This window comes from Centroberyx affinis, unplaced genomic scaffold (assembly GCF_046629955.1).
Source record: "Centroberyx affinis isolate AG114_WGS23_722 - 3 ecotype Tasmania unplaced genomic scaffold, CSIRO-AGI_Caff_v1 ptg003327l_1, whole genome shotgun sequence".
NCBI classification, from domain to species: Eukaryota; Metazoa; Chordata; class Actinopteri; order Beryciformes; family Berycidae; genus Centroberyx; species Centroberyx affinis.
Window position 1 is genome coordinate 124858 of NW_027281328.1, and position 17226 is coordinate 142083.

Below are 17226 nucleotides of genomic sequence, written 5' to 3' on the forward strand. Positions count from 1 at the left end.
CCGTGTGGATGAGGTCAGAGACGGGGAGCTTGTGAACTAATCTTATACTGAAAGAATACGTCTAGAACTAAGACTGAAAACTTCAAGGAAGCAAGAGATGATGGAGTGTTAGCGGCAATGTGGAACAATAGAGAATTCACAGGAAAAAAGGGAGGGAAAAGTGAGAAGAAAATGAGGCAGGTGAGGAGAGGGAGCGTCCAAGAGGCCTTTGGAGAGATGCCAGGTATTGTGTAAGTGGTTTTACAGCAGGCAGGCACACCTTGGTTTGAGAGGGGAAAGACATGCCACTGGATAAACAAAGACCTGCAATCAGTGCAGTGAAAACACACTCTCTTGTCTCCTCTCCTCACAGCCTGACCTGGCAGTTTACACCTCTGTCAAAGCGGGAATTATCTAGGTCAACCTCCACTCAAAAACAAGAGCACAAATCAAGTGTCTAGTCATTTTCAAACAAGGTACTAAAAAATACCCTCTTTTAATTACAGTGATTACAAGTGGGCAGCAGGCAAACAGCACATAATCATGCTTTGTAAGCATGCCAATGAGATGACTGGAAAGGTGCAACATATCGCTGATGTCATGTGAAAACAGGAAGACAAAGACGATCATCTAATTTAAGGCACATTCTGCAAGAATAAAACAACAGCAAAGAGTCCTCAAAAGTCCCAGATCTTTGGTCCAAATATTACAAAAAATGTCCAATGTATATTTCTGAGTCCATAATACATCAATTGTCCCAACCATCAAAATCTGTCCAACAGGATGACTTGCTTCAAGCATCCAAACGCTGAGCCTGTGAGCAACTGATACATGGGAAAAGTATCTCAAATAAGTTTTAAAACCAGAGTTTAAGAGTCGATGAAGTTCAGTGTAGCTCAGTGGGAAGAGCAAGGCACAAGCACTGCTAGAGTTACGGGGTTTGGGAACTTCCCGCTGGGGCCACCCATGCTGAAAAAAATGCATGCATTCATGGTTCTGTAAGGTGCTTCGGAAAAAAGTGTCCGACAAATGTCATAAGATTGTAAGAGAAATATCTACTCTCCTTAGTGAAACCTTAGTGAAGAGGAACGAAGAAGGACGGAGAGACAGACGGGGCTTCTGTAGACCGAAACGACTTCAAAGGAGCTCACTACAGAAGCCCAAATTCTGTATAGTCTTAAGTCTACAAGGGTCTTAAAGCGTCACAGGTACTTCCTTGTCTGTTGGCTTGGTGTCTTGGGAAGACTCTTCAGAGGTTTCACTGTAGCCTGGGGCCACAGTAGTGGAAGTGTCCTGAGAGAGGCAGTCTGCAGTCTCTACAGCGGAGACAAGAGGTACGGTGGTACCCTGAGGCTGGTCGGGGGCCGGGTCACACTTCCTCTTCTTCCTCACATGATAGTGGTGCTTCTTGGACTTCAGATGGGCTGGGGGTAAAGAGAATAAAGAAAGAGGACATTGTTTAAATGCTGGATATATGTCACTTGAGATGGCACTGTTTCAATGATTCTTAACCTACAGATCGGGACCCAAAACAAGTCGCGGACCAGTTTCTGTTGGGTCCACACAAGAAAAGAAGAAAAACTAGAAAAATGTTATAAAAAAGCTATAAAAAAGTTTACTGTATTTAGGTCCTGGATTGTTCCTACTCCTCTTAAGCATTCTTGACCCAGTTTCCACCTGGCATTGCATTGCAACGGGACAGAGTAAAAACGCATCAAATCCAGGTGTAAATGCAACAAAGATGCATTGAAGATCAGATCCACCAAACTACCTCCAAAGGTGGCCAGCAACACATTTGGCCACATTAACAAAACATAAATGCAAGGCTCCACCAATCTACATATAGCAACAATGCAAATGGCAATAAACTTTCAGGCGTGGATCCACCTAGGAAGCCCACACAAATCAAAGCGCTGACAGGCAGCTCAGATGGTAACACACAAATGGTTTGTCAAGATGCTCATGGATGAAGAACTAGTGAGACAAGGTGTTTACTGTCAGTTTTATAGGACATAAATGCGTGCCGCAATCTGTGAGGTAAACAGAAGAGATATCAGTGTGTGTACCAGACATTTTAATGTCAGGTGTAAATTTCATCCAGCTAAATCATATAGAGACAATGCAGACAGGAGACGCATGTTAATGCCAGGTAAAGCGGGGCCTTGTTTCATGTGATAAACACCACTGTGAATGTTGCCATGAAGTCAGATGCGGGCTGACAGCCTCACCTGTCCACTCCAGGTCACCGATGATCACCTTGTCACACAGATCACAGGTATGGCGGCTCCGCTTGTTCCTCTGCTCCGCCCCCTCCACTCTGATTGGCTCAGCAGCTGGCTGCTCACCCTGATTGGTTGAGCAAAAGAGAGAGGTTTCCAGTTTTTAGGCCTTGGGCATGATAAAGTGTTTATGAAATACCTGGTTTGTTATTCATTGCTCTCTGTGCAGCAGGATATAAAAGCAAAGAAAAAAAAGAGGGAGGCCAGTAAAAAAGGAAGCAAGGGAGGAGGGAATGAAGAAAAAAACGAAGAGGAGACGAAGAATGGAATGAAATGAGGAAGAGAAGGAAGAAAGGAGGGAGCAAATAAGGAAGAAAAAGGAAGTAAGAAAGGAGATAAGGAAAGGAGGAGGAAAATAAAACAAGAAAGAAGTAGATGAGGAAGAATGGAAGAAAAGGAAGAAAAAGGAAGAAACAAGGGGGAAAAGAGAAAGGAAGTAAGGAGGTAAATAAAAATCAAGTAAGGAAGGAAAGAGCAGAGAGAGGAATGAAGAAAAAAATGAAAGCAGACAAAGAGGAATGAAAGGAGGAAAGATGAAAGGAAGGAAGCGAGGGAGGAAGAGATGAATGTAGAAAGGAAGGGAGGAAAAAGGCAGGTAAGGAAAAAGGGAAGGAATCAAGCAAACAAGGATGGGAAAAAAAATAAGACAGGAAGAAAGGTACAAAAGGAGGGAAAGAAGAAAGTAAAAAAAAAAGCAAGGAAGGAAAAAAGAAAGGAAGAAAACAAGGAAGTGGGGACTGTTCCTTGATCCCTAACACCAGCAGATGAAAGCAGCAGACAGAAGACCATGGAGGCCCCACCTTGCTGAGGCTGTCCAGTATCTGCAGTGCAGGCTTCAGCACCGTCTCCTCCCACCTCGACACGTCTGTCACATCCAGGCCGTACACCGCTGGCACGTCGTCTCCTGGTCCTGCACACACACACGCACACACACACACACACACACACACGCACACACACACACGCACACACACACGCACACACACACACACACACACACACGCACACACAGGGTAAATGGTATACAGAAATATTAACAAATTTCCGTTCTGCAAGCAGACAGTATGCGTTGGCCAACACAGGCTGGCTTTGTGGCTTCTACCTATATAAATGGATACAATACCGATATTTTTGGACTGATGTTGCTGATAGCTGGTATATGGTGACAATATTCAATTTTCTTTTTTTAAATGAATACCCCATTTTCACATTCAAAAATTATATGTATTCAGTATTTCCACCAGATATTTTTTCTTGGAATGGTGGAAAAGCCTGAAATACAATACAATAATAATATTAATATATAGAATCCAATCAAACTGTTACATTAGAGTCAATTCATGTTGAGAGCGTTGCACAGACAATCAGTGTAGTATTAATCAGTTATACAATAAATATATAATCAAACAAACTGCATCATATCCATCACATCAGAGGCGGTCGACACTGACTGGACCATATCTGATTATTAATAATGGCCCGACACACTGATGTGTCGATATATTGGTCAAATCCTAAATATAACAAGATATGAACAGGCTCCAGTCATAATGTCAATGCAGCTGGGAGGCTGGAATGGACTCCAGTGTGAACCCAGTTCATACTGGGAGTTTACAGCAGCCGCACCCTGAAGCTCTATCAACCTGCTGACTCACACTGGCTCGATAATGTCTCTCTCTCTCTCCCTCTCTCTCGCTCTCTCTCTCCCTCTCCCTCCTTCCTCCCACCCTTTTCTCTTCTCTTCTTTGTGCCCTCTCTCTCTCTCTCCTCCTTTCTTGCCATCAGTCTCGCTTCGGCTTTCACTCGCTCTCTCTCTGTCTCTCTCTCTCTCTCTTCCACCCCCATGTTTCTATTTTGCAACAGTCAGCAGTCTCCAGGCCAAGCCTCAGCACTAAACAGCAGCACCAGTCCCTGCCTGCTTGTCTGTCTATCTATCTATCAGTCTATCTGCCTGCCCGCCTGCATCAAGAGCCACTGCCCTGCATTGATTGGACACACACAGACACACTAAACACACACACACACACACACTCATACACACAGGGAAAACAGAGTTACAAAGTGATTTACAAGATAGATAAAAGATAGATAAAATGTGCGCAATAAATAAATACAGGAACATTACGAAGAGAAAAAAAAGAGTAAAGGTCAAGCGCACAGAATAATTAGGAACAAAACAGGGTGCGGTTTTTGCATATAATTTCATATACGCACTAGTTAAAGAGTTACCGCACACACACATGCATACTCACACACACACACGCACGCACGCAGGTAAATTAATCCCATTAACCTGTCGGGCTCAGTTAGCTAACTCAATTAAGGCTTAATCCTTCCCACACACAAGCGGAAATGCGGAGGGAGCAGGCAGCAGACACCCAGAGGACCGGAGCGACTGACTCCACTGGAACTGTCTGGCTGACTCCATTATCGGAGACGAACGCGACGAGACAACCGCATCGCTGTTTCGTCCCCACAACCGCTTCACTGTGCGGCCTCTGTCGGAGGAATGAGCGCGAGGCCTCGGGAAACACTGCCGGTCTCCACACAGCCCCGCCTCAGAGCCATAAACCTACATGTCGGCCTGGCTGTCGACACGGGGGCCGCATTTACACTCCCGCCGCTGCTCTAAATTTACATATTGTTGGTTTCATTTACAGTCAGCCACTTAAAGCGGTTCATGGGTTTCATTCAGTGTGTCGGGACCAGCTGTACTTCATTGACTAGCTGACAAAGGGCGTTAACAATGACAAAATAAACACAAAAACCCCCCTTACTGGCAGGTTATTAACTCCAGTGACCTCAACTGCTCCTGCACCTGCATCATTCAGCTTCACAGCGTGTGTGTGTGTTTTTGCATGTGTGTTTACATGTAGGCATACAGTAGGTCAGTTCATCTGTGTGCATGTGTGTGTGTGTGTGTGTGTGTTTTCTGAAAACAGCAGCAACTGTTAATCAAAGCCTCAGGTTTCATTGCCGTTGTTACTGTGTGTGTGTGTGTGTGTGTGTGTGTTTCAGAAGTCTTTGTGTTGGTGGCACAATAGCAAGCAGGTGGCTGTGGCAAGCGGCACCTGGCATACCTATACCAGATGCAGAGCTGGAGCTCTCCTTTAGGTCCTCTGGTAAATACTTCACCTCGCCAGCTGCCCTCCCATTCACTTGCTTCTCCACTATCTCTCCTCCTTACTTCTCTCTTTTATCTTTCTTACTCAACCCCCCCCCTTTTCCCTTCTGCTATCGCCGACCTCCCACCGGGCTGCGTGGAGTGGAGGTAAATAAAAGGGAGATATGGTGGGTTGCCAGATGCTGGATGGAGAAACCCCCCCCCTCCACCCCCCCTCCGCCTTTCTTGTTTAGGATCTGGTGAAATCTAACTCCGCTAATCCACTCTGCAGTGAAAGAAGGTTGATAAGGAGCGTGGGAGGGACAAAGGAGCAGGGTGCCCGGCCCTGTGGATCAGGCATGCACACGCACTCTCTCTCTCTCTCTCACACACACACACACACACACACATACACACCGCAAACTGTGTGCGCTCCCTTTCAGGCGCACAGGGGAGATCGCTTTGCCAACAAGAAAGAGCAACTCCTGTCGCCTGGCAGCTGCTGCCCGTGTTGAGTTTGTGTTGAAACAGTAGTCCACCTGTTGCAACAAACGGCTGAGAGTCATTTGTTGCGTTATACTCTTGTGTGTTTGTTGAGCGAGGATGTGTGTGTGTGTGTGTGTGTGTGTGTGCTCTGCTATAAAAACTAAACTACCAGTCTCGCTGCGGTGTCCCCGGCCCAGCTGTGCTTCCTTGGCTGTCGTCCACACGGCAACTTGACAGCTGCTTCTCCGTTCACTCAACAATCCCTCTCTCTCTCTTTCCTAGTTTCTCCTTCACTTTGTTTTCGCTCTCACCCACTTGTTTAAGCATCGCTCCCTTTGAAATGTAGCTTTTCTTTGATTTTAATTATTTATTTATTTTTGGCACATGACAGACTTTATTCATCTGCCAAGGTTGGAAATCCTCTTTTCACCCTCTGGTCTGCCAACTAGTGCGTCGCCCCTGGAGCAGGTAGGAGGTTAAGTATCTTGCTCAAGGATACTTCAAGCCATGTGGACTGAGCCTCGGCTCTCCAGCTGGGAGACTCTCAACCCCTAAGCCATCATGCCAAAACACAAACATTTCAACCAGCCTTACATCTCCTCAGCGGGAATGCTTTGGTGCTGTAACTACCAGTGACTCCCCTTATTTGTTGTCTGTTGTTTTTCTCATCCTCTCTTCCTACCTTCTGTTCCACTTATCTCTATCTCCCTTCAACCCTTTTTTGTCATTCTCTCCTATTCCAGCCCTCTCTTGTCTCTCTCTCCATCTAGTGGAGGTGATACAGAGGTCTTTGTGGTGACAACGGCCCAGGCTTGGCTTTATCTCCATGGGGGAAGATTGCCAACAGTGTGTTTGTGTGTGTGTGCGCGCACACACAGGGGGAAAGCTTCTCACTTCCTAGCAGACAAGGGTGTAAACTCGCCCCACACCTGTTGCCCCAGCTGGATCAGATTACGTGCGCTATCTATCTATCCATCCATCCATCCATCCATCCATCCATCCATCCATGTTTTTTTTCCCTCTCTCCATCACTCTTCCCATCCCCCACTCACGTTTGGGACTAAAAGATACCAACACCCCTGTTACTTAACACTCACGAGGCTTCGGTCAGACTACATCTGGGTATCCTGGTTACAGGTAGAGCTGTGTGTGTGTGTGTGTGTGTGTGTGTGTCTCTGTCTTTGGGGAATGAAAACAAACACTCTGAGGGCGACAGAGCTCTCCTGATGTAATGACAGTATTGCATTAAGCTCAGTACATATTCAAATTAATATAACCTCAAATTAGCAGTTTCTTTGTGGCCAATTAAATCCACTAATTAAACATTCCCCTACTATCATAGAATCAGAACAGACTCTCTCTCTCTCACACACACATACACACACATTCTGTATGTGCACACACACACACACACACACACTTAAAAGGCAAGAGGAATTGGACTTGATATAATTTCAGCAGGGTGGCCTAGTGGTTAATCCGTCCCATAACCAGAAGTTCCCAGGTTCAGTCCCCATAGCAACCAATGTTGCTATGATGGATGTTGCATCCATCAACAGCCACATGTCCTGCCGAAGTGTCCCTGAGCAAGACACTGAACCCCTACCTGCTCACTCATTTTAAGTCGTAACACAGCATCTGCTAAATGCCTTAATCATAGCTGCAATTCTAGTAAACTAGGTGGAATACTTCTAGGCATACAATTCTGTCTCTCTCTCTCTCTTACACTCAACATTCAGGTCATTTTTAGCCTCTCTAACCGGTTTCATTGTATTTGCCTGCCTGTCTATCAGGCTATCTGTCCATCTCAATCCATCTTTCCCTTTGACCCACTAGTCTCGGTATGCTTGGTTTGGTCTGTGTAGCCCTCAGTGACCCTGCTGCCCGAGTCTGTGTGGTCGGGGCAAATTCCCGGCAGCTCTGTAATGCTTCAAGAGATTAGCCTGCTCAGCTGAGGCCTGCCGGCATCTCTCTCTCTGTGTGTGTGTGTGTGTGTGTGTGTGTGTGTGTGTGTGTGTGTGTGTGTGTGGTACACTGGGGCTCAGAGGGGAAAGAAAGGAGGTCAGCAGTCACAGCAAGAGAGGGAGGTGAAGAGAAAGATAGGGGGCCAGAAAGGTGGGGTGCAAGGGGGAAAGGGCAAGGCTTTGGCCTGGGACAACACTGGCCAGGGGGGCATTTCAGGACAGGCCGCTCCTGGGGAAATAGTTCAAGGCTTTGGAAGGAAAATCATGTGGGGCTATGATCCTGTAGAGCTCAGTGTATATTTGTGAACATAAATAAGGCTCATGTTACACTGGAAACAAGAGCGTGAATCGAAATGAACCATAGAGCTACTCCATGGTAAAGTTTCATCAAGTTAAATTTAAGACTTTTTTTTTTTTTTTAAACATCTCCAATACCAGTCAGAAGGAAACATGATAGAAATTTCACATTTAAAATGAAAGTGAACATGAAAGTGGGCTGATTTTTCAAAAGAAGAAATAACAGCACACCAAGAAATCACAATATTGTAAAGGTCTGAACTGAATATAAAGCTTGAATGGATTTATTTGACTCTATTCAACACCTTTTAAGGCCTTGAATTTAGATAATTAAAGACATTTTGAGACTTTTTCAGGACCTGCAGACACCCTGTGGCAGTGAATAGGAGACTGGCGTGAGCTCTTTGGTGGTACGTTGAGTGATTTTTCAGGGATATGGGCACATATTTTAGTTCATGACCCTTAGCACTGAAGGCCATTTGGATTTACAGCTGCAAAAACTAATAAAAATATTGAGTCCACAAAATTATTCCCCCAGTTTTTGGTCAGTGGAGCAGCTGCAGGTTTTCTCTCTGAAGATTTCAGAGATATGAACATCAGATCACTAGATTCTAGCTTGAGTGCTGTTCATGTTCTTAAATATTTAACTGTCTTAACATCATTGGGATAACATGTAGAAATGCTATTTTGAGGTGTATTACTATTAAAGAAACAGCAAGAAGAGAATGGAGGGAGGAAGGAAAGAAGACAAGAAGGCACAAATGAGTTCCGTCACTCAATCACAACAGTAAAACAGCTAACTCACTATGGCTGATCTGCACAGGAGTTGCGACCGAGTCTTTGGCACCAAGTGTCTATTATTAGTCTTAGTGCGATAACACGTTTCAGACTTTTCACACTGAAAGAGTTCAAGAGTTTAGCTCGTCTGGTGGCCCTGCCTGATGTTGCAGACAACTGGCTTGCAAATTGCTCTGAATCTGAATTCGCTCAGCTGACGCCAAGCAGAGTCTCCAAGGGAGGTGAAATGGACAGTCCTCACTCCTCAGGCAACACACCCACACAGCCGGAGACACATGCATGTGCAAAAAGCACACACATCTACTTAAAAATAACTGCATGTGAAAAAGCACAATAACACAGACACACAAACACACCCGAACACGCACATGTACAAAAGCGCTCGCCCACACACACACAGGTGACGGAGACCATATGGTGTGTGCAGCGGGTAGGCAGGCGGTCAGACAGAGGGGTATTGAGGTTTAGGGCCTGGCGTGGCTTAAGCCACTTGGGTCTAACAGGATTAGGAGGTTGGGTTACTGCCGGGCATGCTGCTGGTGGGACAGAGAGGCCGGGGCTCGTTCGGGACAGAGGAACACACTTAGCCTTTATACACATTTAAAACATTTTGGGCTTCCAGTGGTTGCAACCAGGGTGGGAAATCGCCACCAGCCAAACGCAGGCTGATCTTGGCTGTAGTTGGTACGTTTGTCCATTCTCCAGTACCAGCCACTTTGGCAGGTAACCAACCATTATAGTTCATTTCTATGCACTGGCTTGTTTTACTGTGAGCCACAAGAGACCTGGTCTTGGAAACACTGGAAAAAAAGGCAGTGAAGGGTTTTAGCTGCAGGTGTATACCGGGAATGGATTTTGAAACGTTATCCCTTCTATAACGTCACAGCAGCTCACACATGCTGCATAAAATCAAAACCAGACTTGTGTCAGAGAATAAATTAATCTTGTGATTTCCATCATTTAAATATACAGTACTATCAAACACTCTGCTACATTTTAGGAAATGTGGACAGCTTTCAACTTGGTAAAAAAGATTCATATTGGCAGAAACTCCGTCTGCATTCACATCTCCAATTTGACCTCGCTGACTGCTAGCTGTAGCAGCAACGCTAGCACTGATGAGTGATGTTGCCTAAAAGCCCAGCTACACCAGAGGTTTCCACGACTACAAACAAGGCAACTGTAGTTATCATTATTAATAAGCCTCCGGTTAACGGGTTTATCAAGTTGCTTGTGGTGTGAACGCTCAGTTCGTTCCTGCCTCTCTGATAACAGAGCTACCATCAGTGCCGACACTATGACCTTTCTGGTGAGGCGTGCTGGAATGTTTTCGCACCATCTCACCATTTCAAATGCGGAAAGTCACTGGAGAGCTGCAGAAACCTCTCGTAAAACATTTCAAAATTAAATCATTAAAAATATGCAAATATGAAAGAGGCCTTAGATGCATGGTACAAAAAGGTCCCTTAGGAAAGTAAAGATGAAACAAAACACTCATATTTCCAAGTAGAAACTGTTCAGCAGACACATGGAAACACACAGACAGATACATACACATGCACCAGGATTGGGGTCAACGCACTTTAAATTTAATCAATCTAAAAAGAAGCTCTATTTTGCTTGCAAATTAGTTTGTTTGCACACACACACACACACACACACACACACACACCCACACACGCTACTCTATGTACCCCGGATAAACAATACAATACGGTGGGTGAGAAGGCTTATTGTGTGTAATGGGGTGTGTGAATCTCATCTTGTTAAAGAGACCGCTGATTACTAAGGCACTGGACTGTGGAGGAGACACACACACACACACACACACACACACACACACACACACACACACACTGTGGATAGGATGGGCAGAGGGCACTCACGTTTAAGGAAGCGGTTACGGACCCATTTATTCTGTTTGCGTGCATAACGCCTCGTAGCAATCTTCAAAGCTTCTATACCTGGAGAGAAAGAGAAGAGAAAGGGGGTGTTATAGATGAAGAAGACCAAAGGGCCAACAAAAAAAAAAATAATTTAATAGATTTTTCTGCTTGATCAATCAACCAGTTGGCCGATCAATGAATCTAAATCCATCTCTGTGACTTTGGTCAGGTATTTTCTGACCTTTGTCTCGGAGTGTGTCTTTCTCCTGCTGGGTGCTGCTTTCAGGAGCGGTCAGGTAGTCATGAAACTCCTTAAAACCGATCGACTGGAAGATCCCATGTTGATAGTCCTGACTGAGAGGAGAGGAGAGGAGAGGAGAGGAAAAGAGAAATCTATAAAAAAATATATAGTTTACATCCGTCTCCAGCTTGACATTTCTAGACACCCAATGGCGACTCATTTTCAACCTCTCCTCCTTATCTCTCCCTCACTCCCTGAACAAGGAATATCAGTCTGCGCAGGCTGGAGGCCCTTGGGGGGGACAAAGTGACAGAATGACATTCGGCGAACTCGGTGGCCCTGGCAGAAGGACCCACGGGTGCCGGGACACAGTGGCCTGACCGGGGTGACAGCAGGCTGCGGCGAACAGAGAGGCAGAGGCCTGGAGCTCGGCTAGCCAGACAGACTAGAGACCACAATTTTAGCATCTTTACCTGTTTCAGATTTCTGTAATAGCTTCAAAAAACCGATATAAATGTACAGTTTAATGCCCTGAACATTGCAGAATTTTGAGATATCATAAAAATGGTACTGGTCAGCTGCAGTGGCCATTTTTGTTATTTCTTTCCACCATTGCCAATAAATGGGTTTTCCTTCATATTGGTTGAACTGACCATGATGGGATTGAAAAAATCTTGATGTAATGGTAAATTTAGTGATATTGTGTGAAGAAATACGATGAAATTGCAATTTTAAGAGAACATTTCTCCCATATGTCTGACTGTAAAATAGCAATGTTCTAATTTTTCTTAAAATTGCAATTTCATTGTGTTTCGTTACACAATATAATTGAATTTGCCATTACATGATGATCTGGACAGTTTATATCCCTTAGCCATCAAAATCACAAAGGTGTAGACATGTTTCTTTTTCTATTTCATAGATCTGTACCATTTCTGCAACAGTGCCAGTTCTGAGAATGTTCAGGGAATCGAACTGTACATTTACAGGTTAAATCTGTATCATCTATTACTTTTAGGTTTCATGTCTTGCTTTTATAATGTAAAGCACTTTTTAATTGTGCTTTGAAAAGTGCTATAACATATAAGATGATTGTTATAAGTCCTGAACTTATAGATGTATGACAGACAAAAAAGGGAGAGGAAATAACAGAAATACACACGGCTAGACCGGCAGAGAGACAGACATGGAAATTTGAGAACAGGGACAGAGCACAGGAAATGCAGTCGATGGAGGGGAAAAAAGAGTGGGCAAAAGAGAGAGAGAGAGAGAGAGAGAGAGAGATTTGACCTTGATGTCTGGCCACAGCAGTCAGGGATGGAGACATGAGGAAGGAGAAAGAGAGCGAGAGAGAGGGGGGAGGGGGGTAAAAGTGCTTGGGTGATCAGATTGTTAGATGATGCTGAGAGGGCAATGGTGGCAGAGATGGAGGGAGAAAGAGAGAGAGAGAGGAGGAAGAAGAGGAGGAAGAGGAAGAGGAGGAGGAGTGATGGGCTGCTGGCTGATGAGGTGGGATGGGGTGATGGGGTGATGAAAGGAAGGAGGGAGGGAAGCAGGGAGTTGGCGGCATCCTGGGCACCATGCCACCAATGCATCAATTCCCCGCAGCCACACCCCATCACTCAATCGCGCGCACACACGCACACACACACACACACACACACACACACACACACACACACACACACACACACACACACACAGATGGCATATCAATATCTCCTGCCAAAAGAGACCTACACAGCACTATCTGTCCACCTATCCTTTTCCCCTTTTCAGCTATTAGTGAAGCCCACACAGCAGCACATGTGTAGCAATCTTTTTTTCCCCCAAATGCCATCGTGATGCAGCCGTACTAAAGTCCAGTTCAAACTGGACTAGTTCTACTGCGGGAGGTCCTGTAATTGTAATTATTACCAACCACATAAACAATCTGGAAAGAAAAACATAAGGAGTAAACCGTTTAGTGTTTGTTATCAAATTCTGAAATCAACCACCAACACCACATCACTGAGACCCATACACAGGGGGAATAAAATAAACCCTTCAGTGATCTTGCAATTTGATGCAATTTATCTATTGTATAACAGCATATGGTAAGTAGATAATTAGTGTAATTGCATCTAAAATCTAGTGGTACAGACAATGGAGCATTTGTTTCTGTAAAGGAAAATGCTTGTTGGTAAAAGCAAAAATAATACTTGTTTGATCAATTGGTGTGTGCATATAAGTGGAATTATTGATCATGATGTTTTCCATCCGGCTGCAAGCAGAAATTTAGAGAGAAACCATAGAAATCCTTTAACCCATAATGGTCCCCTGGTATTACACACAGCGCATAAAAATGACATTACAGTGCTTAACACTGGGGACAAAAGCCCTGTTCGCACAGGCCTGGTATCATGTGAGGAACTCATATTAGCTCCACATTTCAAGAAACACATGCCTATAGGATAACGAAATTAGCTGAAGCTGGTTTGTATTTTACAATCTGTCACTTAGCAAAGGAAAACTTGAATGCATTCATGCAAAAACACATTCAAACATTCCTATATAGATTCCTCTACTACCTTCCTTTTTCATGACAGGAGGAAGATGGAAATTGCGCATTGAGAAGAAAAACAAGAAATTGCTCGCCAAAACACATTGCAGCTGAAATTACTGAGATATTACCAAGAGTTCGATTCACACAGGTTTAATATTATCAGGGGCCTCTGTCCTCGCCAAAATACACTAGGTAATTTGGGATGGAATTTTCCAAACATGTTAAGATCCACACAGTATTAAAATCACAGACAATAGCCCTCTCCGGACAGCATTTAGATTACCAGGGGAGGTCAGTTATTATGTTTTTTCCATGCACATCAGTAATTTCACTAAATCATCTAGACAGTAAACTAAGTGTCCCTGGACCATGGGGATCACCTACAGCATATCAAAACCGGCAAAACTCTCTTCAAGTTGCTCCATATCACTGAAAGAGATGATGCTCTGCTCCGCCACTGGTTGTATGTCTCTCTCTTGTAATGGAAATGCCAAGTACACAAGTCTGTAATTGCATGAAACACCAGATGTCAACATACCGGCGTTCACTCAAAATACAGTAGGTCATTTCTACCGTCATCTTTACCGGGTTAACTGGAGAAAATCACTGACATGTTTGTTTGGGACGGGATAAAATTCCTCGAGTCCTGAGGTAATAATTACCAATCACCAGGCCTCCCCTGGTAATACTAATGCCATCCAGAGAGGGCTTATCTCTGCAATTATTACAAATCACTGGACGTCCCAAAGACAGATCAGGCCCATGTGAATTAGTCTCGCAACAGCGCGGGCTGTGACTAAATTGGTCTCCGGGCCCTTGGGAAACAACAGCGCAGAGCGATCTGTCAGAGCATGCAGGACAAATAAATACCTGGGTAACTGCTTGGCTCAGTTCACTTCACTGCTATTGCCCTGCTTATAGGGAAGAGGGGAATTAACTCTGAATTCACTGAGAGGAGCTTCTGGATCATTAACATGGATAGGACAATGAGAATAAAATCTCGATCTTCGCCATCACCTTGGATGCTTCAGGATGAACATCAAGCAACTGATTGTATGCAATCAGGGGGTCGGACATGTTTGGCTGCTGGTTTGCTACCTGTGGTCCTGGACTTTCTGCTGGTTGTAGCGGACATGGAAGTCTCTGAGCTCCTCTATTAGTCCTACAGACAACATCTCATCTACACGAGCGTCCAACCGCTTGTCTAGAGCTGGAGGACAGGGAGGGAGGGGGAGAGAGGCAGAGATATTACGAGTCAGACACATAAACCAAACGCGTTACTGCACTTTCTATTGACGCTCCCTTATTAATATTGACAATTCTGTTGCTTTGAGAAATAGAGATTACTCTAAAACGGAAAAATCCATACGATCCTCCCCTCCTTACCGTCCATGTCGGCGTGCAGCCAGAAGATGCAGGGGTCTGGGTACCTCAGCGGCCCCCCGAGCCCGTCGCCCCCCTCCTGCCCCCGCTGCTCCTCCAGCCAGCGGCTGTGGGGGACGCCCGTCTCCTCGTGCACCTGTAGGCTCCTGCCGGGGACAATCATACAAGCAGTGATGTAGTGGGTAAATAAAAAGGCCTCCAGTCATGTTCCCCCTCACATACCACAGCCTCCCCTATACCAGCAGGCATTAGATAAACTGTCTGGAAGAGGGTCAGTCAGGTGGGAGAACGTTCAGATCCACCACCTTATACTAGATCACTTGTATTTCCATTTTAGAACAAAAAAAGTCACCGTAACATTCACTGCTCAATATTTCAAAAACACAACTGAAAATATCATTGCAACATTCCTTTTCCTTTAGTTAAGTAATGTCTCCTTCTATAGAGTACAACACGTGGTGACATTACCTGGCACCAAAGATCAGCCAATAGCAGATGGCAGTTTCAGTAGCATTCTTTTTGTTTAGATGTCAGGCTTTATACAGATTAGGGTTTGGTCTTGAGTTAAATCAATTACATTGTCAGAAAAGCAGTCATTTATGCTTTTTTCTATCTTAAAATACTTTATCTTGATATAACTTAAATCAGCTCAATACAAATTCCTATGATCTATACTATGAATTTACCTCAGAAAGATTTATGTCAGCCCTAAAAAGATGGGTGCAATCTATTCTGTAAAATAGAAGATGGGTAATCTGAGTTTAGGTGAGTTTACCCTCCACTGATATATAAAATGCCAGAAAATATCCTACCCCCTTTTCAGGCACAAATATAGATCCTAGTGTGAATCTAGTCTGAATGTGAAGCCAGAAGACGGCTGCCACATCAGTAACACTAAATCTACAGGACAAGATGGGGGTAAAAAATAGGGCAAAAATAAACCATGACCATGGCTAGACAAAGACGTGTTGTATCCAATCCCATTTTGTTGTGTCCTATCCATTCCCAACAGATGTGCTGCGAGTTGCTTCTCAATCTCACCAGCGGCACGTTCTGCGTTCAACTTGCACTCAACAAACTTTTGAGAAGACGGGATTCAAATCCACACCGGCCTCTTTAGCCGCGCCTGGCTGCACTCAGAGGTTATGAAGGAAAAGATGATTCCTGTCGCCTCCTGTCAGCTGGAGGAGCAGGGTAACCTAACCTTCTCACACAAAAGACCAGAGTGCGCTGACTGAAAGACATCATCCCTCTGTGTGTGTGTGTGTGTGTGTATGTGTGTGTGTGTGTGTGTAAACAGACACTGGTCCTGTCAACGTGGATTGGGTGGTGGCTTGTATAGTTTGACAGTCACAGAGCACGGTAGCCCTTTGGCATCTCACACAAACAAGAGAAAACTCAAAAATACTGATGTCACTCATATGCACACACATACACACAAACAAGTTATCGACACACACACACACACACACACACACAATACACACCACAGTATAACAGGGGTGGAAAGAGTAAACTAAACCTTCCCACTCAAGTAAAAGTACTGGTAATCTGCTGAAATTTTCTTAAATAGTAAAATTACTGGTGTAAAAATCTGACTAAAACTAAAAAGTAGCTCATTTAAAATGTAAAAGTAACTTGAAAAAAAAACCAAAACAGATATTTGTTATACAATATCTTTACCATGCAATGTAAAACAGACAAGTGGCAAGACATATGTGTTGAGGGTTATAAAAATTTGATTCTTAAATTCATGTCACTACTGTATTGATATTTCTTTCGCTCTTAGCCATCCAACTAGCTAGCGAGGTTAGCGAACTAGCAAGACAACCCGGCTAACGCAAACCAATAACACTGTAGCTGGAGGGACGGCTTTTTGGCTAATGTTGACTAAGCTACTATCATGAATAAATGTGAGTATTTAGTGTTATAGCTAGCTAACGTTCGTAATTTGCTACTTTCACCCTTGTATTGTAAAATGAGACAGAGTGTAAATGAAGCACAAATGAAGACAGTCCACCGGCTCTCACCTGGCAATTTTGCGTGCGTCGTTAGGGTGCAACATGGCGGCCATTTTGGGGTCCACCTCCATCAGTCGCTTGTGCAGCTCGGCTCCTCCCAGTTTCTCCAGCTCCACCTTCCTGTTAGGAGCTCCACCTCCTTCCTTCCCCGACTCCTCGTTCTCCTGCTGTAAGGGCCGTTTCATTTGATGGTTTAGACATGGGCTCAAATAGGCCTAAAGCTGCCTTCAAGTGCGCCTCGTAA

General features: G+C 44.5%; 1 protein-coding gene across 1 annotated transcript in view; it reads right to left on the reverse strand.

The window, feature by feature from the left end:
- Positions 1 to 490: 490 nt before the first annotated feature.
- trit1 (tRNA isopentenyltransferase 1) overlaps positions 491 to 17226 on the reverse strand; it is a 32365-nt gene continuing 15629 nt past the window's right edge. The window contains exons 4-11 of the mRNA XM_071538693.1: positions 16992 to 17149; positions 14965 to 15107; positions 14677 to 14788; positions 11034 to 11146; positions 10793 to 10870; positions 3059 to 3168; positions 2208 to 2325; positions 491 to 1403 (exon numbers count right to left, since the gene is read on the reverse strand). Coding sequence (XP_071394794.1) covers positions 1174 to 1403; positions 2208 to 2325; positions 3059 to 3168; positions 10793 to 10870; positions 11034 to 11146; positions 14677 to 14788; positions 14965 to 15107; positions 16992 to 17149 — 1062 coding nt within the window. The 3' untranslated portion in view covers positions 491 to 1173. The remainder of the gene's footprint in view (positions 1404 to 2207; positions 2326 to 3058; positions 3169 to 10792; positions 10871 to 11033; positions 11147 to 14676; positions 14789 to 14964; positions 15108 to 16991; positions 17150 to 17226) is intronic.